General features: G+C 49.5%; 1 protein-coding gene across 5 annotated transcripts in view; it reads right to left on the minus strand.

Moving 5' to 3' along the window:
• The window catches only part of Epb41l4b (erythrocyte membrane protein band 4.1 like 4B), a 134,488-nt gene extending 113,993 nt beyond the window's left edge, over nucleotides 1–20,495 (minus strand). For all 5 annotated transcript variants that reach the window (XM_046451463.2, XM_046451466.2, XM_046451462.2 and 2 more), the window contains exon 1: nucleotides 20,175–20,495. In XM_046451463.2, coding sequence (XP_046307419.1) covers nucleotides 20,175–20,480 — 306 coding nt within the window. In that variant the 5' untranslated portion in view covers nucleotides 20,481–20,495. The remainder of the gene's footprint in view (nucleotides 1–20,174) is intronic.
• Nucleotides 20,496–21,916: the final 1,421 nt, after the last annotated feature.

Below are 21,916 nucleotides of genomic sequence, written 5' to 3' on the forward strand. Positions count from 1 at the left end.
CAGGAGGAGGAGGAGGAGGAGGAGGAAAATATGTAACACCAGTGCCACCCACTTGCTGGACAACTTCTGCTGGATGGCACAGAGACAGGAAGTGGGTCATGAGGAATGGGGTGGGGGTGCAGGCACCTCAGAGCTCTAGCCAAATGCTACTCCCTAGGGATTCAGACTGTGCTGCCACATCTAATTTTTCTTTTTTCTCTTTTTATTTCATTTTACATTATTCAGGGATTAAACCTTAACCACTGAACCATATCCCCAGCCCTTTTTATTTTTTATTTTGAGACAGGGTCTTGCTAAGTTGCTAAGGCTGGTCTTGAACATGTGATCCTCCTGCCTCATCCTCCCAAGTCACTAGGATTACAGGCATCTGCCACCATGCCTGGTTCAATTTTTCAAGAAAAATCTAGAAATATGGGTGTTTTTTAAAATGTGAAATAGGGCAGTTTTTTTTTTTATAATGTTGTGTGGGCTTCTAGTTTATTTTTGGCAAAATTATATTGTTACATTGCATGCATGTGTGAACATGCAACAATGATTCCCACAATTATGTACAATTATAATATACCAATAAAAATATGGAAGCAATTTTTAAAAAGAAATTAAAGGGTAACTTGTATAGACAAAAGTGCATGTACAACTCAAGGAGTTACCAAAAGCAAGCACCCCTGGCAACCACCACCCAAGTGAAAACCAGAACCCTCCCAGCTCCACCCCCACCCCACTGAGGCCCCTGTGTGCCTTCCTGGGCTCCCATCCCTTCCTCCTTTCCCATGGGCACCATGGATTCATTCTGTCTTGAAGTTTATATCCATGGAATCAGACAGCATGTATCATTCACAGGTGCCTGGGGATGGCGCCCCTTCAGTTCCCAGCAGAGCTGTGTCCATGAACAAAGGCTCACAGGTGGCACTTCACAATTCTAAGAGGAAGGGAAATGAGATCCGGGAAATTCACCTTTTGTGGGTTCACCCACAGCAGAGAAAGACTTGGAACCGCAGAGGGAAGGAGGAGTCAGAGATAAGAGACTAGGCAGTGGGTGGAGCAGGGCAGTCAAAGTCAATGGAAGGGGAGGGTCTATCCCAGATCAAAGGGATGGCAAAGGACAGGGGCAATGGCAGGTGCCAGTGCGGGGAAGCCAAAGTTCATGGTCACCAAAATGCAGAAAATAAGCAAACCCAGAGAGACTGTAGCCAGGGAGGCTGGGACCAGCCCCACTCTCCCGAGCCTCTGGGCTCGCTCTCAGGGAGACAGAAGCAAGGCTTCCTGCAAGGAAAAATCAACAAAGATGACCCTCTGTGCTGCTTATTTCTTAAAAATAAACAAAAACAAAAACAAAACAAAACCCACAAAACTTGTCATTACAGACAATTCAAATAAATACAAAGTAAAGCCAGGTGCGTGCACTCCTGTAATCCCAGTGGCTCAGGAGGCTGAGGGAGGAGGATCGCAAGTTCAAAGCCAACCTCAGCAAAAGCGAGGCGCTAAGCAACTCAGTAAGACCCTTCTCTAAATAAAATACAAAATAGGGCTGGGGATGTGGCTCAGTGGTCGAGTGCCCCTGAGTTCAGTCCCCAGTACCCCCCTCCAAAAAAAAAAGAATACAAAGTAAATAGAATAGTAAACACCTGTCAGTTTTTGCAACGATTAACATTCTGTATCATCTTTCCCTGTACTCATTTGTCCTCTGGCCTCCATGATCAGTTTTGCACTTCCTTTTCCCAGAGGGTGGTAAGTTATACTTACATTGAAATGCATGAGTCTGAGCTGTTCTGATTTGGCAGATGGAAACATCTGTGTAACCCGCACCCCTCTACCCGTCCCCAAGCAATAGCTATTCTGATTTGTTTCCTGCACAAATTAATACTGCCAGTTCTAGATGCATATAAATGGAATCAAACGGAGGCTACTCTTTTATGTAAGGTTAATTTCACTCAGCATAATGCATAGGAATGCAAAAATGAGATTTCAGAATTCAGTTTGAGTCAGGCACAATGGCACTCCCTGTAATCCAGTTGTTCAGAAGTCTGAGGCAGGAAGATGGCTTGAGTCTTGGAATTCTAGGCCAGTCTGGACAACATAGCAAGACTCCATCTCTTGTTATTTGAGCCAAGCTGGTGATGACATGTCTGCATCACCCTTCCCATGCCATCTTCTATGGATGACCTACAATAGAGCTTTGAGATAAACATTTCAGGTAAAAGTAACCCCAACTGAGGTTCAGAGCTATGATTTTTCAATGAACTGCTCAAGTCCTGCTCTCTTCCCTTAGTCTCATGTTACAAACATCAATTTCTGCACCTAAAATATACAATAACAAATACCCCAGAACTCTGACGAGAGCTGACTTTGGTGTCCTCAGAGAAGCAAGGTAGCTGCTTCCCCCTGTCCTGTGTCCTGCCCTGGCTCTTCTCCCCTGAGCAAGAAAATCCAGGAAAGGCATGTAAAAACTAGTGTTCTCCACAAATGCAAAAGACACGACTTCTTGGGGGGCTGGGGGGCTGGGGTTGTGGCTCAGTGGTAAAGCAGTCACCTAGCACATGTAAAGCCCTGGGTTCCATCCTCAGCACCACATAAAATTCAAAAAATAAATTAAATAAAGGCATTGTGTCCAACTACAACTAAAAAATAAATATTTTTTAAAAAAATTTTTAGTTGTAGGTTGACACAATAACTTTATTTTTATTTATTTATTTTTATGTGGTGCTGAGGATGAAACCCAGGGCGTCACCCGCACTAGGCAAGCGAGTGCTCTACCACTGAGCCACAACCCCAGCCCCCAAAAATAAATATTAAAAAAAAAAATTAAAAAAGACACATATTCTCATCAAACTGGCAGTGACTTGCGGAAAGAGATGCATCTTTGACTCAGTCCTGTATCTACCTGGCGCCTGGCTTGTTCTGTGTACACAGCAGGGCCGCAATAAGTGCCCATCTCTTTGTTATTCTCTTCCCCTTGAAAATGTCAGCTCCTCCCAGGTCTGAGGCAACAGGGCGGAGAGTAGGAGCTGCCTCCCTCTTCTCACTCATACACCTGGTGACTGTAACTCCACAGCTCTGCTTGGGGCTCAGCAAGACCAGAGTTCATATGAGGCAGCTCCCCCAGAGCCTGGCAGAGACCGTCCTATGGTGTCAGCCATGTCTCTCTTCCGTTTCCGCCGCAGGCCCTGCCGGGCGAGAATTCCATTCAAACCCTGCTGAACTCTCTCCAGATGCTAGGTGCTGGCCCCTCGCACTGGCCTGATCTAAAATGACCAGGAATAAACCCAGGATTTGTGGCACCTGAAAGCATATACCACTGAGAGGTCCTCTTAAAGAAAGAAAATACGGAAATATCTTAGATTGCAATCTTCACAAAAACAAAGGCCCAGGGAACCCAATACGGGGCGCCTCAGCCCTGTGCCACCTTCTGGGTTCTCAATCTCACCGACTTGACATTCGCAAAACATCGGGGCCACCTCTCCATTTCACCATCTAAACCCAACCACCAAATCCACAGGATTCCAAGTCCTCCAGTTCCATGGCAACTGTCCTTCCTGTTCACGTCCAGCACACCCTAGATGAGACCTGCACTACGCTGACCACCTCTCGGTGTGATTGCCCACCCGCCAGCACCCTGCAAGCCAGAACTCCGCTGCTCAAGAACATTCAGGGGACCGGGCCTCCTTCCCACCTCCCCTGCTCCAGCATCCCCAGAGCCACTTTCCGTTCTCCATACCCGTCTTCCTCACACCCTCTGCAGGGAGGTTCTTCACCAGGCTCTCCCAGCCGTTCTGCCAGTTCTCCACCCAGGGTCCAAATCAGCCCAACCTCTCCCCTGAAGCCATCCCCAGCCCAAATCCACCTCTACTTCCAAGGAACCCCATGGGGCTCCATTTGTCTGGTTATGACAGTGCCCGAGTCTTTCTGGTTTGTCTTGGGGAAGTCTGAGAGGCATGATGAAGTGGCAAAGAGCTCAAAAGAACAAGTAAAATTTTCTGAGTCTTCTCTACTGCATCAGTTTGCTAGTGTGACTGTAACAAAACACCACAGACTGGATAGCTTAAACAACACAAATCTACTTCCTCTCAATTCTGGAGGCTCTACATCCAGGAGGAAGGTGTGGCCAGGGTTGGTTTCCTCTCCTGGGTTTATGGATGGCTGCTTCCCCCTTTGTGTTCCACGTCCTCATCTCCTCTTCTTAAAAGGATATCAGTCACGTTAGACTAAGGAGCACATCCAAGACCTCAATGGACAACAGCCGCTCTGCTGACTTCCAAGAATTATCAGGAGGACTGGGAACACACACAAAGATCCCGCAGGACCTTAGAACCTGTTGGCCAATCTCCATCCCATTAGGAGCCATAAATGCCTTTGCCACCAGGGCCATTTCAGATATCTTCTGTACCAGGGTACAGCTGCGTCCCTGACTGTGAGATAAGGACCAGATACCCCTAAGCTTTTCTTCAAATATAAGAGGCAGCCTAGTAGGAAGATTAAGATCATGCTTTACCACAAACTTTTAAAAAAGGTGTATATGACAGGATCGTATTTTTGTTGAAAGACCTTGTTTGCTCCAAACTTAAAAACACAGAACAGACACATCAGGATAGAATTTATTTTTTATTTTTTCGGTTGCCAATGGGCCTTTATTTTTTTAAATGCTGGGCTGAGAACTGAACCCAGTGCCTCACACATGCTGGACAAGCACTCCACTACTGAGCCCCAGCCCCAGCCCCACATCTATTTTTAATCCAAGCAGCATTTTCCAGCCCCCTTCCTGTTTTCTCTTCCTTTTCAAGCAATCTGTTCTTATCACCTCAAAACAGGTATGTTATATTCCCAAATGGAATATGAAGACTTTTTTAAGGAAAAAAGAGATGAAGCCCATAAACGTAGGAGCCAGGTTTCCTGGGTCCGCCCCGTTTTAATGCACGCCCTGGGTGAGACAGTTCAATGTTTAGTGCTTCTGTCTCCTCCTCCATAAAACACAGCAGTAGCTGTCTTGTAAAGTTTTTGTAAGAATGAATGGAGCAAATATACAAACTGCTCAGAACTGCGTCTGACACCTAGCAAGAACTACTTTCATAAGATGCACTTTGTCTGGGACAACCTCTATCTTTCAGGAGTTCTGAAGACTCATTCTCAACATCCTGTGACCTTGGAAGACCAGCTGGCTTCTGATACTAGCTATACAGTCCTATGCTCCATATCTAACATTTGTGGGAAATCTGAAATGAAACTGAGTTAAGCCAAGAACTTTAACCAGTGATTTCTGTCCTGCCATCTGTAATGATCTCTGCTCAGAGAGCTATATCATATGCATACTGTACTTATGCTATAAACTAGTTCTCTCTTGAAGTTTCATCTTTGCTCTTCAAATTCCATTTCACAGGTTGAGCTTATACCACCAGTTTCTAAAGGTCAAGATCAAGGTCAATAGCATACACCAGCAATACAGGACAGGGGCCAAGGCACTTATGTACTGTGTGTACTCTCACAGTTGCTTAACTTCTCTGGGCCTGGACTCATCTGGTAACAAGGATGCTGACAGGAACTATCTACTTCATAGGACTGTGAGGAGTAAGTTAAACTGTGAAAAATCTGTCGAACAACATAAATAATCAATGCTCCTCAACAACATCACACTAAAGTAAAAGAAGCCAGGTAAGATTGTACGACTCTACTTGTATTAAATATCCAGTGTCAGCAAATCCATAAAGACAGAAAAAGATTAGTAGTTGCCAGGAGCAGGGAAGAGGTGGGAACCACTTCTTCACAGGATACAGGGTTTCCTTTTAGGTGGTGGAAATGTTCTGGAGCTAGACAGAGGTGGTTGCATAACATGGTGAATACAATAAATGTCACTAATGGTAAATTTTATGTCATGACTATTTTACCACAATAAAAAAAATCACTTTGGGGAAAAAAAAGTCAATAATGTTATATAGTATGAATTACTATACAAAGAACTACTATGACGTGACATGCGCTAGGTCCCACCCAAGGCAAAAGGGCCATGCCTGTCCCCAGGCAGCATTCCCAGGCAGCAGAGGGAATGTCACAGGCAGGGCCCCAGGGAATGGCTCCAGATGAGCCTCATACCCATGGTGGCATCTGAGACAAGCCCTGAAGGATGACAAGGACCTCGAGTGATAAGAGTCAGCCAAAGGGAAGTGAGCCGGCACCAGGCAAGGCACCTGGGTGAGAAGTGGGGGGCCTGCTGGAGAACCACTAGGTGACAGCCTAGAAGAACTGGATTGAGGGCCTGCAAATGATTTCAAGTCTAGTTCTGTCATTTACCAGCTGTGGGACACTAGGGGCAAAATCTTACTGCTGAGCCAGAGCCACCACCGCTCTCTGTGAGAGAGGATTATACCAGATGTGGCCCTGTCCAACACTGGCTCTCAGAGCATCAAGAATCCCCTCGGGAGCTTTGAAATGTTCTGATGACCAGGTTCCGCCTCCATGCCCCATAATCCTGGTGGTAGTAGTCCAGGGTGTATCACAGGTTGGACTTTGAAAAGCTCCCCAGAAGATTCTGGCCCACAGTAAACTTTGAAAATCGCTGTTGGAGCTCATTAGTCAACACCAGAAAGGCCACAGAATGAGTAATGACGCTCCCAAGGCTGGAACTGCCTACAAGCTGTAAGTCAGACTGTCCGCAGCCTGGGGGGGGGGGGGGGGGGGGGGGGGAGTGTCCACCTTTGTGTCCTCCGAGTGAAGGGCTGCAGTCCTACAGACCAGGAGAGCAACAAGCACCCAGCATGCTGACCCCGGGCCACCAAGGCAAGATTCAATTGCTCCTTCTCTTCTCATAGGACAGGAGATGTGTCATGCCCTTCAAGGACAGTTCCATGTCCACCCTAAATGAGCTCCCTTTGAGCAGGGCCCACACATTTTCACCATTCCCCATTCCTCACACAGAATCTTACATAAACTAGATGCTCTGGTTGGTTTTCTTTCTTTTTTCTTTCTTTCTTTTTTTACATAACTTTGTTTATTTATTTACTTTTTTCTTTTTAATGTGGTGCTCAGGATAGAACCCAGTGCCTCACACATGCTAGGCAAGCGCTCTACCACTGAGACTCCACCCCAGCCACTTGGTTTTCTTTTTGTCATACATACATGAAATTGCCAAACCAGGATGGGTCTTGTCTGTAAATGACTAAGCTGTCGCTCTCTGGGAAACTCACATACAGGGCTCATTCCCTGGAGTGAGCTAATAAGATAAAGGACATGTTTCCATCATCCTCATACATGCAATCCTCCTTTTCCCTTTTAAGAGACACCACATAATTTTTGCATTTTTCTTCAGGAGTCTCTTTAGTGAAGAGGGACTTCTCCATTAAGCTAAATACTTCTGGAATAAAAAGCAAACTAAATCCATAGCTTTAGAATACAGAGGTGTCTGAACAAACACTGTCAACCACGGGCCCTCACTTCCCCGTTAAAATACCCCACATCCACGTTTCCTTTCTCAGCGTCCACCCTTGAGCACCCCACTGTGTCTGCCGCTGCTGGCTGGTGTGCATGACGTGGACCTGGGTCCTTCTGGGCCTCTCCCTGGACTCTGACCTGTCACTCTTACTGCCATCAAAGTGGTGCCGATACCACCTAATGCAGATCATCAGGGACTGAGCAGGTGGCACAGGCTTGGTCTCAGGCCCCAGCACACAGCAGCAATAAAAGGACTGCAATCAGGGAAATGCCCGGATGGGCAGTTGGGAGCACAGCAGGTTAATTACTAACCCGCCCAAGCCTTCGTGGCTTACCAGGCACTTTCATATGATGCCCACGTGCACTTCATGGGAAGACCATGAGAGCCTCCTGCCATGTGCCGGGGGAGAACCTAGGCTTGCTTTAGAAGAAGTGGCAGAGCTTCAGAGAGCCAAGGGGATGGCTGGATATCACGTGTAGGAGCCAGGAGGGCTGCATGCAGGAAGCTGCCCTTATTACACCCTCATTACTGCTCATTTGCCACAGGTGAGCAGCCAGGAAAGCAGTTTCACCCCAGAGCAAGGCTCTGGCCCGTGTGGTCTCTGTGGGCTCCAGTGGGGCAAGGCCAGACATCCAGCTGGGCCACGGTCAGCCCATCGCCTTCTCTGGAGCATTCATTGAGTCTGTGTTTTCTAAAACACCATTGGCATCCTCAGCCAGGAGGATGGGAAGAGCTCACTCATAGCCCTCTCTGGGGGTAAATATCCAAACAGGAGTAATCTAGACAAAGAAAGCATCCAAGGTCAAAACCAAGGTCAAGGAGCTAATGGCAAAAGAGAAAGTGGACACAGAAGAAAAAAGGACACTCTTTCCTCAAATCTGTTGAGAACTTCCCAAGACAAGGAATTTGGACTCTTCAAAGAAGGAAAGCCCAGTGGAAATCGAGGAGGGTGGCTGGGTCCCCTGCAGGGCTGAGCAAGGAAGGTCTTACTTTGAACCTCGGTGCCTTTCGCATATGCCGTTGCAGCCACCAGTAGGGCCGTTCTCCAACCTGCCTGCAGAGCCCAGAACTTTCTGTCTAAAGCTCACCCTAGAGTCGCCTCCCCTGCAGCTGCCCCCACCTCGGGCCTTCCTGGGAGCTGGTTACTGATCTCCACTCAGACTTCCTGACCATGACCTTCCCATTGATCTGCTTGTCCTGAGTTACAGGCCGGCAGTTTCCTGTGCCGGCAGTACCTCAGGGTGGCCAAACGTTGAGAAGCCAACCAACAAAATCCAGAGACCCCCAAATTATATAGGGCTTCTTCAATAACTAAATGGCCAGGAAAAGGAAAAATAAAAAAGATAAAAGAAAAAGTGGGCGGGGGACTCTGGATTAAGTGCTTCAGATAAACTGTCAAGCAAATGCACTGCAAGGACCTCTGTTATGGTTTGGATATGAGGTGTCCCCCAAAAGCTTCTGAGCTAATGCAGGAATGTTTAGAGGCAAATGACTGGATTGTGAGAGCTGTAACCCAATCAGTCCATCCTGGTTTGAGTGGACTAACTGGCAGGTGTAGACAGGTGGGGTGTGGGTGGAGGAGGTGATTCACTGGGGGCCTGGAAGAGTCCATTTTCTGTAACCTTCTCTCTCTCTCTGCTTCCTGGCTGCTATAAATGAAGTGGCACCATGATGTTCTGCCTCACCTCTGGCCCAGAGCTATGGACCTGCCCCACCATGAACTAACCTCTGAACCCGTGAGTCAAAAGAAACTTTCCCTCCTCTAAGTTGTTCTTGTCATGCATTTTGATCACAGTGACAAAAAACGGTCTAAATCAACCTTGCTGAAAACCAATGAGGGAAATTTGCACATTAAATATCTAATGCCAAAAAATAATCATCACATCATTTTTAGGTGTTTTCACAGTATTATGAATAATTTTTAAAATATAGCTCTTGAAGACATATAACAAAGTACATTTGGATTTGTTTTAAAATCACTGGGAAGGGGAAGAGGTCAGGGTAGAAATGAGTGACAGGTGCTGATAGGTAACGAAGCCTGGTGATTACTTGGGATCAGCCATACAATTCTCCCTACTTTTGAATAGGTTTAGAAACTTTCCCAACAAAGACATTTTTAAAAAGTGGGCAGAATGTAGAGTACAGAGCCTGCCATTGCTCACCAAAAGCCACTAACAGTAGCTGACTTCAGTTCATTCACAGTAAAAGTGGAGTCAAAACTTTAATTCCTATTCAATAAGAAAGGCTGGCAGAGGAAGCCAGTGGATTTGGGGACTTAACATATTCTCTCCCGCTCCTGAGATTACCTCTGAAGAGTGGATATGGGAACAAAGACCAGGGGAAATAAGCTAAATGCAGGGAGTGGGGAGGGGGAATGCAGCTTCCTGGCTGCTCAAAGTTGGCAAAGTTCTTAACACAAAGCATTCCAGGAAGAAATACAGTAGGGCTAACAGACACAAAATACTCAACCCCACCAACAACTGGAGGAGGTGAAGACTGCAGGAGTCCCCATAGCTCCCACCAGACAGGAGAAATAAACCAAAAATGCTACACAACGTCAAGGGTTGGAGAAGAATGGCCTACGGAGGCTTTTATATGCTGCTGGGATTCCTGTAAAAAATTCTGCATGATATTAAAACGCCCTGTCCGTCCGTCCTCCCAGGGAACGCCCAGGAGAGCTGCTTATACCTATGCACAGGAGACCAACTCCAGAAAGGTCAAAGCAGTATTTTTTTTTTCCTAATAGCCCCAAACTGGAAACACCCCAAATTCCTACAGAGAAAGGATAAATTCCTAGATACTTATGCAACAGAGTAACTAGAGAACAGTAAGGACTACAGCTCCTTGACACGGATGAATCTCATATTCACATAGTGAACGGGAAATCCATTCAAGTTCATAAACACATAAAACTAACAATACCCTGTTTTACTTTATGGGAAAAACCTATAAAGGAAAGGAAGGCAAACTTTAGGAGCAGGGAGGAACGTTCAGGGCCTTCACAGCACTGGTGATGTTCCTGGTTTAAGCTGGGTGGTAGGTACAGGAATGTTCATTGTATTATTTTTCTTTCAACCATCCATGCCATAGAAAGTCTTTTGTGGTCATATTTCATCATTAAAGTTTTTTAAAAACATGTTGGACAAAGGACTTGCCAACACAGAGCAACTCAGACAAAATGGAAGGGGGAGAATAAATTTACCTGACACCCCCCCCACACCCCAAACTAAGACCAGATAACTTTGGAGGATGCTCAGCACAGAGCAAGTTCCAGGGGAGAGATGCCAGAATCCCAAGTAAAAACCTGGGGGAGAGAGGGCTGTGGACATCCATGTCTTCAATAGCAGGGCCAGTAATGGACGGGTGGCACTCAGTGAACAAGTCCAGACCTAACTCCGACAAATAGATAAACACGATGTGGCCTATGCGTGCAACGGAACACCAGACTTAAAAAGGAATGAGGTTCTCACACCCGTGACAACACAGAGGGACCCTGAAGACACTGCTAGGTTACATGGGCGGCCAGACACAAAAGGGTAAACATTTCCTGCTCCTGAGGTCCAAGAGGTGTCCATCCATCAGGGTGTCCCTCAAATGGAGCCACAGTATTTTCCCCCCCTCTCTGGCGGGTGGCCTGGTGGTGATGGCATAAATTTGGGCAGTCCCATTTACCTGACAGAGCCTGGAAGCACTGACTCCATAGGGGTTATGTTGGAGGCTACTTATATAAGGTACCTAGAGTAGTCGGATTCGTAAGGACCAAAAAATGTGAAATGGTGGTGGCCAGGAGCTTAGGGGAAAAAATGGGGGGAGTTAAGTGTTTAATGGAAAAGAGTTTCCGTTTGGGAAGATGAAAAGCTCTGGAGATGATTTACTGTGTACCACTGAACTATCCACGTTAAAATGGTAAATTTTCTGTTCTTTATATTACCTTATGATTTTTTGAAAATTTGTACTTGGGGACAGGTGCAGCTGAGCACACGAGCAGGTAGGACAAAGGAGCGGCACCCTTAGCCCACCTGAGTGGGTATCATGAAGCAGCAACACTCAGATCAGGAAATATGCATGGAAGGGACACCGCAGAGCAGACGTATGACAATGTTGCAGACACCTGCCAAACCAGGCAGATGGTGCCCTCACAGCTCGTGGGCAATGTGGACAATTCCACTGGAGACGGAGCTCAGTTGGGTACCAAGGAAGCACCAGGTGATCCCAGGGTAGGACAGACCCCTTGGGAGAGCTTCCAGAAGGAAAATCTAGGCACTCAGCCAACGATGACCCTGGAGGAAAGAACCTGCAAAAACTGCTGAGAAATGGCACACAGAACCCAAAGGCCAGAGGTGTGGAAAGGTGAAGTGGGGTATAGAAAGGAGAGAGGGGTTACTGCATGAAATTCTGACCTTCCCAGGGAGTTCCAAGGACCACACAGGCAATGCAGGACAGGTGGGTGTGTGGGGCAAGGGCTGGGGGAACACTGGAAAGCCACTCAGGAAGCCTATCCTCAATCTGGTGCTACCAAACAGGTGAGGGACTGGAGGCCATCTGCTCTTGGAGATCTCCTGCAAGGGGATAATACCTTCCCAGGAAGTGGCCATTAAGGGAAGCAGCGCAAGTTCTGAGAGCCTGGGAGGTAGGGTTAGGGTTGCCCATCAGGCAGGAAAACCAGGCGCTTTGCATATCAACCTCCAAGCCCAAGAGACTGGCAGAGGCAGGTGTTACACACACACACACACACACACACACACACACCACAGAATAGGGTTGAAATTAAGTCCTTCAGAATAAGCATAAAGAGGGCGCCAAACTTGTGAGAAGTGTATCAGGAAGCTTGGATGGGAGAAAAAAAAAAACATTAAAAAGGCGGAGAAAGAGCCCACCTGTAATCCCTGCTACATGGGAGGCTCAGGCAAGAGGATCACAAATCCAAAGCCAGCCTCAGCAACTTAGCAAGGCCCTGTCTCAAAATAAAATAGAAAAGGAGGTAGTGCTGGGAGGTAGCTCAGTGGTAGAGCAATTGCCTAGCATGTGCAAGGTTCTGGGTTTGATCCCCAATACCAAAAAAGAGGGGCTGGGTTAGGGTTCATGGTGGAGCTCAGTCGCAAAACACTTGCCCAGCAAGTGTGAAGTCCAGGTTTCCACTAAAAAAAGAAAAGGATATATGCCATGCTTATACACATGTATACAAAAGCACAAAGAAACAAAGCAAACCCAACCAGTTGCTATGCAGCAGGATGGGACATGGAAAATGCTTTTCTTGGTGATAATTTTAATGTTGCTCTATGAAGCACTTTAAAATATGTCGCCTACTTCTGATCTGGCTGTTAAAGAATCACACCAGAATGCACCCTAGAGAAACTGCACACGAGTCCAAAGACACAAACCGTCTCTGGAAATCCCCAGGGGCCTACAAAGGCAGAAACCTTCTGAGGCTTAGGGGTCCCCATCCACCTGGGGACCCTCTCAGGCAGGCTCAGCCTCCATCATGCCCAGTGCAGCTGTCAAGGGACTTCTCAGAACACAAATGTCCCCCAGACTGAGCCTGAAGCTTGCGTCTACTCACTACAGTGTGGCTGTGGCACACTGAAGCCAGCTGCTAAGCCCTGGCTCTCCCCTACAGATTAGGGGTAACAGCCAGCACAGCACAGTTTTGAGATCATTCAACAAGATAATCCTGGAAGCACCTCAGTGTGGTACCGGGCTGACAGCAAAAGTTCAGTAAGGGTGACTTGTATATATAGCTAATTCACAACGCTCATCAGCACTTCACAGGTTCCTCACTCATTCTTTCAAGTCCTAGGGCCACAGCCGGGCTCCTAATTCTCCCCACTCCAGGAGCCCAGGGCCCAGGGAAAGACTGGCATTTTCTGACTCCCATCCCCCACACATTTGCACCTGCCAGTGAACTCTACCCTTTGGGACAACCCCAATGCCACTTTGGGCATCAAACCTCCTACTCCACCCCAGGCCAGCTTCCCTGCCACCCTACCTCACACTGCGTTACACGTCTGCCAGAGACTGGGAATTCAAGGAAACATCCTTCCTCTCCTGTACCCTGCCAATGCCTCATCAGAGAAAGAGCCCAACAGGCCTTTGCTGACTAAAAAAGCTTTACCTTGGGCAAACAAAAACATTCTGGAAAGCAATTAAAAATAAACCAGACGTTTAAAATCAAATGAGCTCAAGAGATAAGTCACTGAGGCTGCCGAAGGCATGCCATTAAGGAGATTGGAGACCAAGGGACACCAGGCAGGCTGCAAAGTTCTAGCCTGCCTTGGCCAGGTCAGCTCTGGCTGCTACCAGAGCCCCAGGCATCCCTAGGCAGGTAAGAGAGGTGTGACTGCACCAAAGCAGACGCTCCCAGATGCAAAGGGACTCGGGCTATATCAACCAGACCTCAAACTTGGGGTCTTACAGTCCCTCCTTAATTGTGCCAAAAGGGTGGGAAGAGATTTCCATCAACCCCCTGCAGTTCATCATTTGGAATACATGATTATGCTGGCACAGTGGCATACACTTGTAATCCCAGCTACTAGGAAGGCAGAGGCAGGAGAATTGCAAGGTTGAGTCCAACCTAGGCAACTTAGCAAGATCCTAACTCATATATTGAAAAATGGGAATGGGGCAGGGTAGGGGGGCTAGGGATGTAGCTCAGTGATACAGAGTACCCATGTTTTTGATCTCCAGTACCAAAAAAAAAACCCCACCATATTTATCTCTAAATACACACACAAAAAAAAAAGCACAGATGGATATACACCATATATACCCCAGCCTCTGAAGAAATTTTAGGTATCTTTCTATCTCTTGCCTCTGTATTTTCTAACGCGTCTGCTGTGGATGTGTTCTCAATGTGCAATGGAAGTCAGGGAGGGATGCACACCAACCTGAAAAAAAACCCACAGACGCCTGGGCAAGCACGGGGAAGTGGGTGCAGATTCCTGGCAAAGAAGGCTCCAGGCGGAGCAGAGAGAAGCACAGGGGAACATCCCGCAGCCAGCCAAGGGGACACAGTGGGGAAGGATTCAACACACATGTTAAAGACAAATTGTAGGCGGAGGATTTCTGTGGTTACCCGGGTGGATATCTGCTAAGTCCCCATGCAAGAATTTAAGGGAAGGCCCCACCCCCACCAACCTTCTGCTATTTCAAAACTAAGAGCAGAATTCAGTGAGATTATGCACGTGGAAGTGCTTAACAAGTTAATATTTGTTCAAAGCCCTGTACCACTGTAGGGTCATGTTACTGGCACCTGAGACACTGGGCAGACCCCATCACTCCTGCAGACCAAACCCCCCTCCCATATTAACACTGGCCAACGAGCAAGTGTGGCACCAGAGATCGCCTGCTGCCATATCATATCCCATGGGGAGGGCATTCACCTCTCTCAGCCCCCAGCTCAGCCCTCCTTTGAAAACAAAAGCATTTATAAAAATAACACGAACTCAAGGCCTATATAGAAATCCAGGGCTCCCCATGGTCTCATTCATGGACTGAGAGAGGGTGGGGTAAGCACTGCAGCGCCACCTTTAGCCAGTACCTATCCTGCAGGAGCAGAGAAGCAAGTCACCAGAGGCCTGCCACAAGGCAAAGGACTGCAGCAGCCAGACCCTAGGGAGGGGTAGAGAGGAGAACCTGTCTTCCCTTACCTCCTAGGGTGTCACTTCTTCCCACAACAGAGGGGGAGAACAGCCCTGCAGAGCAAGCTCCACTCCACTTTCCATTCCCCAACAAACTCCCTGACTACACCTGTGAAGCGCCCTGGCCCTAGACCGGCCCTCCTCACCCCTCATCTGGACCACTGCCATAGCACAACTGGTATCCAGCCCCTCCTGTGACTCAGCCTCCACTCCACTGTGACAAACAGAAACTGATTCCTAAAGCACAGGTCACTCCCCAGCTCAAAGCTGCTGATAGCGCCCACCCCCACAGCTCACAGCAATGTTTAATGCAGAGTGCAGCTGCTCTTGGTTCTCTTGAGCCCTAGAGCCAGGGGATTTCATGAGGCTGTAAAGAGACCACCTCATCAGAATCACCTGGAGTGGTGATTCTGTGGTGGACTTGCTAAGAGCCCAGCTTCCTGAAATCCTGGGTCAGAAATTCTGGGAGTGGGCTCTAAAATTGGAGGAAAGTAAAAAATTCCAGATGAGCTGGGAGTGGTGGCATGCACCTATAGTCGCAGCACTTGGGAGGCTGAGGAGGGAGGATCACTGAGCCTGGGAGTTCAAGATCAGCTTGGGAAACATAGTGAGACCCTGTCTCAGAAAAAAAAAAAAAAAAGAAAAAGAAAAAGAAAAAAAATCCCAGAAAAACTTGGTATACCCTGAAGTTAGAAAACTGTTTTGCTAGAGTTTCCAGCTGTTTGGGAAAATCTGTCCTACTTCCAAAACCTAGGGACATACCCTGCCCACCTTAGGACTAGGAACGCTAACAGTCCTACTGCTGAGGCTAATCCTAAGTGCCACAGCTACAAAAGCTGAACAATCAGGGTTCCTGGAGCAGCCCATTCTGACCCTTCCACTGAGTGACTAAAGGGAAGTCACTTTATATCCACAGGCTTCAGTTTCCCATATATACAGTGTATAGATATGTGCTTTCTAGGGTCCCACTCAATTCCAAAATAAGGCACATGACCTTTATGTTGCATCACATATGTTCTGTTCGACCAGAGGTTCCGGTCCTAGCATTCTAAGAATCTGTGTGTGGTGGGGGGTTGGGGTGGGGGGGGTGGTTCTTTTCTCATCCAAAATGAAAATTTTAATAAGCATCTCTCATACTATATCCAACTGCCAATTTCCAATAAGAAGAGCCAAGCCATGGCTAGTCTGCCTGGCACAGCTTTATTTATTTATTTTTTCCCTAATGTTCATTACTAGAATTTTTTTCATATCCTTTCCATAGTCCAAAGAGGAGGAATGAGAGTTATATAAAATTACAATTTCCTAGCAACCTTCAGCATCTTGCTGTTTATTGAGGCTAATTATGTCTTTTCCATATTTGATGCTCCCATTTTAAAGACTGGGAAATCGATGCTCAGAGAATTGAAAGTTACCCAAGGCAGCAGAGCCAGGCTGTAAGATAGCACTGGAATTCTCCGTGTTAGCACTGGATCCCAGGAAGTCAATGCCAAGTTTCAGATACAATGAGAACAACTGGGCGAAAAGCTGCACTGGTCAACCAGCTGTCCCCTCCAAGGCACGGCAGGACTGCTAACCAGCCAGCCACACATCCTAACAGCTCTCGCCACAGAGCTGCTGGAAGAACGCACACACGCACTGAACGGAGGCGGGGCTGAGCAGCAGCCACCCAAGCAAAAGTGATGCCAAGGATTTAGTCAACAGAGAGCTAATACGAGTCAACAGTGGGTGCTGCTGCCAAGCACACCAATGGGATCTTCAGCTGCATTCACAGGGGAAGAGTGTCTACTCCCTCCACCTGCCCTGCTCAGACACGACCACACCTGTGGGCTGGGCAGGCTGGGCAGGCTGGGCTATCTAAAGGGAGGTGCCTTCCAAGGCAGGGCCAGGTTTTCTGAAGGGAGTGGCTATGGGTGGCACTCTGATTGGTAGGGTGAGCCAAGGACTCACCTGGGAGCTAGGTTTGCACAGGAAGCCCACCACTTGTTATAAATGGGATTCTTAACACCTGTCTGTTCACATTTTATCACTGACCATCCTCAGCAAAGGTTACAAACACCCAGGAGTGCTAGAGGACCCTCAGCCTACCACCAGAAGAAGGGGCTCCAAGCCCTGTCCAAGAAGATTGACTCATCCAAGAAGACGATTATGGTGGCTTCTTCCTTTATCACATATGACAAGACAGAACTAATACGAGTCAACAGTGGGTGCCGTGGCCAAGCATACTAGTAGGATCTTTAGCTGCATTCACAGAGGAAGAGTAGCTTTGCCAAGAGACACTGAATTTGAACTCTGATCCTTTCAAGTGTCAAAACTCCAAAAAATCCTAATTCCCCCATCCCATTCACCCCAGCAACCAACCCATCTGGGTGTGCCTGTCACATCACTTAGCATGGCTCAGAATAAAAACACCATGTGTCCACCTGTCCCCCAAGAGTCTCCAGGCCATGACTCTCATGTGTCCTCAGCACAGAGCTTGGCACTTTAAAGACATTCAATAAATGACTGAACTGAGCTGAGGTGCCGCAGCATGGTCACACTGAGGGTGTTATTGTGTTCAAGGCAATTTCAGAACACAAGTGTCCTGACTAGGGCTAATAAAAAGGTTTATGACAATGCATTACCACTTGGGATCTTCATATGTTGAGCAGAGAAATTCTTGAGGCCAACGCCACCAGACAGTTTTAATTACAAAGGAGTCACAGTTAGCCAGGCCAGGTCCCTGGGTATCTATGGAAATGATAGGGGCAGAGAATGAAGCTTAGGGGTAGAGAGGTCAAAGGTACATCCTATCTTCGTGACAGCAGCCAGCCAATGCCAGAGCTCAGGAAGCAGCCGAAATCCAGAAACAGAAGACAGAAATAATGACAAAGAGGACCACATGCCTTAAAAAAAAAAAAAAAGTCATAAAAAGGGAGCCTACTGAAGTGGATCTGATGTACAACACAAATGCTACCAATTCATCGGGGAGTGGGCCGCCTGGCGCAAAACATCGTAACTTCGAGAATTAATTACAGGAACTAACACTGTGAATTGGGAAGATTAGTAGGGGAGTCTGTGTGATGCAGTTCTAATATTTAATAAATCTTTAAATCGATGAGCCATGCTCACGAATGAATTTTTCTTCATCTTTCCTCCCTGGGAGCTCACGTGACAAAAGCCAGCATTTGCTTTTTATTTGCCTTTGGACAAAGTGCCAAGATATATATGCGTATAAATAAATTGGGGTTCATGAAATCATCTGAAAGGCACCAAGAAGACTGACATAATATGGAAAGCTGAGATGGGTGAATTCTTCTTGTATAAAGGCAAGAAACCTTTTAGGATGCAAATGTCCCCTTCCCCCACACTCTGCAAGAGCTCCACCGGCTGTCACAAATAAGTATTCCCATCCCTACCTGTTCCTCTGTGTACCTGTTTGGCTCTATCTACCACACATGTACTTTACTCCGTTTGCATTTTTCATCTCAGAATCACCACTTAAGCTTGTCGCACAAACCTGACAGCAGCAATACATTTTATAAATGAATTATCCCTGGGGAACAGACAAGCAAACCACCAGTAAGGAGCACTGTCAAAGTTCCCAAGGAGAGCATTCTGTTCCCAGATGCAAACTACGCCACATCCTCACCAATCCCAAACTGCCCACTCCAGAGGCAGCCTGCTCACCTCTCTTCTCTCCTCCCCAGCTCTCAGGCCCTCTCTCCCAGCTGAATAAAAGCAGAACTTCCTTCTTTGGGAACTATAACATTTTAATGCTGTTTACAGATAACAACTCTAAGGACGGGATGTTGGTTCCTTTTCCATGAATAAAAAGGCCCCAAAAGGGTATTTTCATAACAAAATGATATCCTATGGAGAGCACAAGATGCCACAAAAATAAAACTGCCATAAACCTACACAGGGAAGGATTAAACCCCAAGCCAGGCAGCTCGGATTTTCCTATCCGATACCCTTAACACGCTCCTAGTTCTCTCGTGAAATCCAAAGAATTCCTGCCACCCGGAAAGGCCTAAATGCTTTCGTGCAAGTCCCGGTATGTTATTCCTTCCCTTGAAACCCTCGGGACGATCTGTAGCATTCATCTAAAGCTCAATTACTGCTGTGTCCTCAGTCACACCCAAAGATTCCCCAAGGCACCGTCTGCCGCAGCGCCTGGTGCACAGTAGGCGCCCCGTTAATGTGTGGGTTTGATTGGATCTGAGCTGGCCCCTTCGTCAGAAACACGCTGGTGGCTGGACGCCCTGCTGGGGACAGCAGCGCCAGCCTAGCTCGCCGCCACAACGGGGCGGGGGTGCAACCACCTGTGGGCGGCTGGCCGGGACGCAGGCCCAGCGCCACAGCCCCGGGGTGCCCGGCGGGCCCCACGCACACTGCTGAGAGCTGGGGTTAGTCGGGAACGCCAGGCCCGTGGGGCCCGGGATCGACACCCTGGGCCCCATCAAGGTCTCTGCCAGAGCAAAGTTGACCATGTCCCAGAGTTAGTTCCCAAGTCGCTCCACCCGCTGCGAAGCTGAGAGCAAGAGGAGCTCTTTGGGCTGGAGTCAGGGGCCACCCTGAGAAATCAACAGAGAAGAGAAACTATTCTCTAACCCCCTCCCAAACTTGGGGTACCTGCTGGGCAACAGGAGAGGACTTTCCTCTCCACGGTCTCGCCAAGGCCTGATGGAAGGCTTGGGAGGGGGATATAGCGCGACACCCGGGAACAACCCTGCACTACTTTGAAATTTTCTATCCATTAATCCAGCATCAGGAAGGCCCCCACTGGAACCGGGGGTGGGGGGTGCTGGAAAGGCAACACTTGCAGGGAACACAGGCCATCCTCGCCAAGGGCAGGGACTTGGAAAGGGGGTGAGGCCCATAGGACCAGGTGGGCACCAGAGAAGGCGCAACCCCATAGCACAACGTGCCAAGAAGGGGGCACGGGCCAAAGAAGGGGCCAGAAAGAGACCGGGACCGACCGGTGGCCCAGGAGGGAACGGGGATACCGAGGGCTGTCAGAGGAGATGGGGGAGGGGATCCCAGAGAGGTGCAAGAGGACAGACCCAGAAATAAGCACTGGGGCAGGGGGAGCTGCCTTAAGGGTGCATGATGCCGGTGCCCCGACCGGCTCCGTCACTCACCGGCAGATCCACGCTCACTTCGGTCCCGTCGAGCAGGAAGACACGGCAGTACAGGGTGGCCTTAGCCGTTCCGGCGGCGGAGATGTGCACCGCCGCGCCGCCCGTGAGCAGGGGCCCGCCGCCGGCCGGGAACACGCTGCCCCCGGGCGCGGCGGGCAGCGCCGAGGAGGCGGCAGCGGAGGCCGGACCCCCCCGTGGCCCCCCGTCGCGCTCGTCCCCCAGCCCGGCGGCCCCGCGCCCTGCCGCGCCCCGCGCGTAGCGCTGCATGGAGCGGCGGCCAAAGGTCCGGCGCAGGAACCGCAGCATCCTGGCTGGGGGCGCCCCCTGCCTCCGCCCCCTGCGCTGCTGCCGCTGCGCCGCCGCCTGGGAGCGCCCCGCGACGCCGTCAGTGCCCGCCGCCGCCCGCGCCGCCGCCCGCGGGCTGCGGCCCGGGGCTCGTTCCCGCCGAGGCCGAAGCCGAGGCCGCGCTCCGGCCGCCTGCGGGGTGCGCCGGCCGGGCCAGCGCCGCCTGCGACTGGCCGCAGGCGGGAGGGCGCGCTCCGGGCAGCCCGGGGCCGTCCCGCCGCCGCCGCCGCCGCGCGCTCTCCGGGTGCGCTGGCTACGGAGGGAGCCGCTGACCAAGGGCAGTCGGGGGGCTGCGGGGCGCAGGGGGCGGGGGGCGGGCTGCTCCCGCGCCGCGCGCGGGCCGAGGGCCAGCCAGAGCAGAGCGCCTGCGTGCTCCCGGCGCGCTCGCTCCCACTCGCTGCGCGGTGCCCAGCCCGAAGAGGCCCCGCTGAGCGCCCGCTCACAAGGCGCCTTTTCCTGCGCCCGCAGCCCCCGCCTCCCACCTGGGAGGCTGCACCTCCAGCCGCCGCCACCGCCGCCGGGACTGCAGCACGCCCTCCTCCCTGGGGGCTGCGCCGGGTAATTGTAAGCCGGGTCTGTGCTGCCCCCTGCCGGCCCGAGCGCCCCCTGCTGCTGTAGGTGCACTCACGTGTGTACACGTAGGTGAGCACACACGTGTTTCCGGCTCCCCGAGCCTTGGAGACGCCGAGTCCCCCCTTTCCCAGTTAGGAAATCAGGACCTCCTGCCCTCCGGGAAGGTTTGTCCCGGGGGCCAAACAGAAAAACACGAACTTTCTCCTAATGGAAAAATGGCGCTCGATTTCCCCTTCTGGAATGGGAAAGAGGTGGACTAGGTAACCCACAGGGTCCTTGCTACTTAATTACATTCCATCGTTTAAGAGCTCAGATCTGGAAACGCTAATTTACCCTTCCAGTTCTGTGGACTCGGTCCAGATAAGGAAATGGAGGCCTGACAAGGAGGGGAAGTACTTTTCCAACACACTTCACAGGAGACACCCCTCATCAAGGACCTTGTGTCCACTATGGAGGAAAGAACTTGAACACTGCAGGTGACTGAGAAGGCGAGGAAAACGTTGAACAGGTCGCTGAGAAGCAAAGTAGAACCGGGGCCGCGAAAATGAATAGAACAGGACGCATAATATCAGACACAAAAGGAATTGTTTATAAGCACTATTCGGCAGGGTTCAAGTCGGCTTCAGAGACTTGTCAGGTGCTCCCCGAGTGAGGAATGTGGAGAAGACCAGGCAGAAAGGAGGTCAGGCCTCTTGGGAAGAATAACAGTACTACTGTTTATCGCCCCTTAATCTTGTGCCAGACACTGCTAAACCCTCTCCATTCATCGTTTTACTTAATCCTCATGACAGCCTGGTTCCATAGACATTCTTATCCCCATTGTA

This window comes from Marmota monax, unplaced genomic scaffold, assembly GCF_021218885.2.
Source record: "Marmota monax isolate L192 unplaced genomic scaffold, Marmota_monax_Labrador192_F-V1.1 WCK01_AAM20220418_F8-fsc00020, whole genome shotgun sequence".
Taxonomy (NCBI): domain Eukaryota; kingdom Metazoa; phylum Chordata; class Mammalia; order Rodentia; family Sciuridae; genus Marmota; species Marmota monax.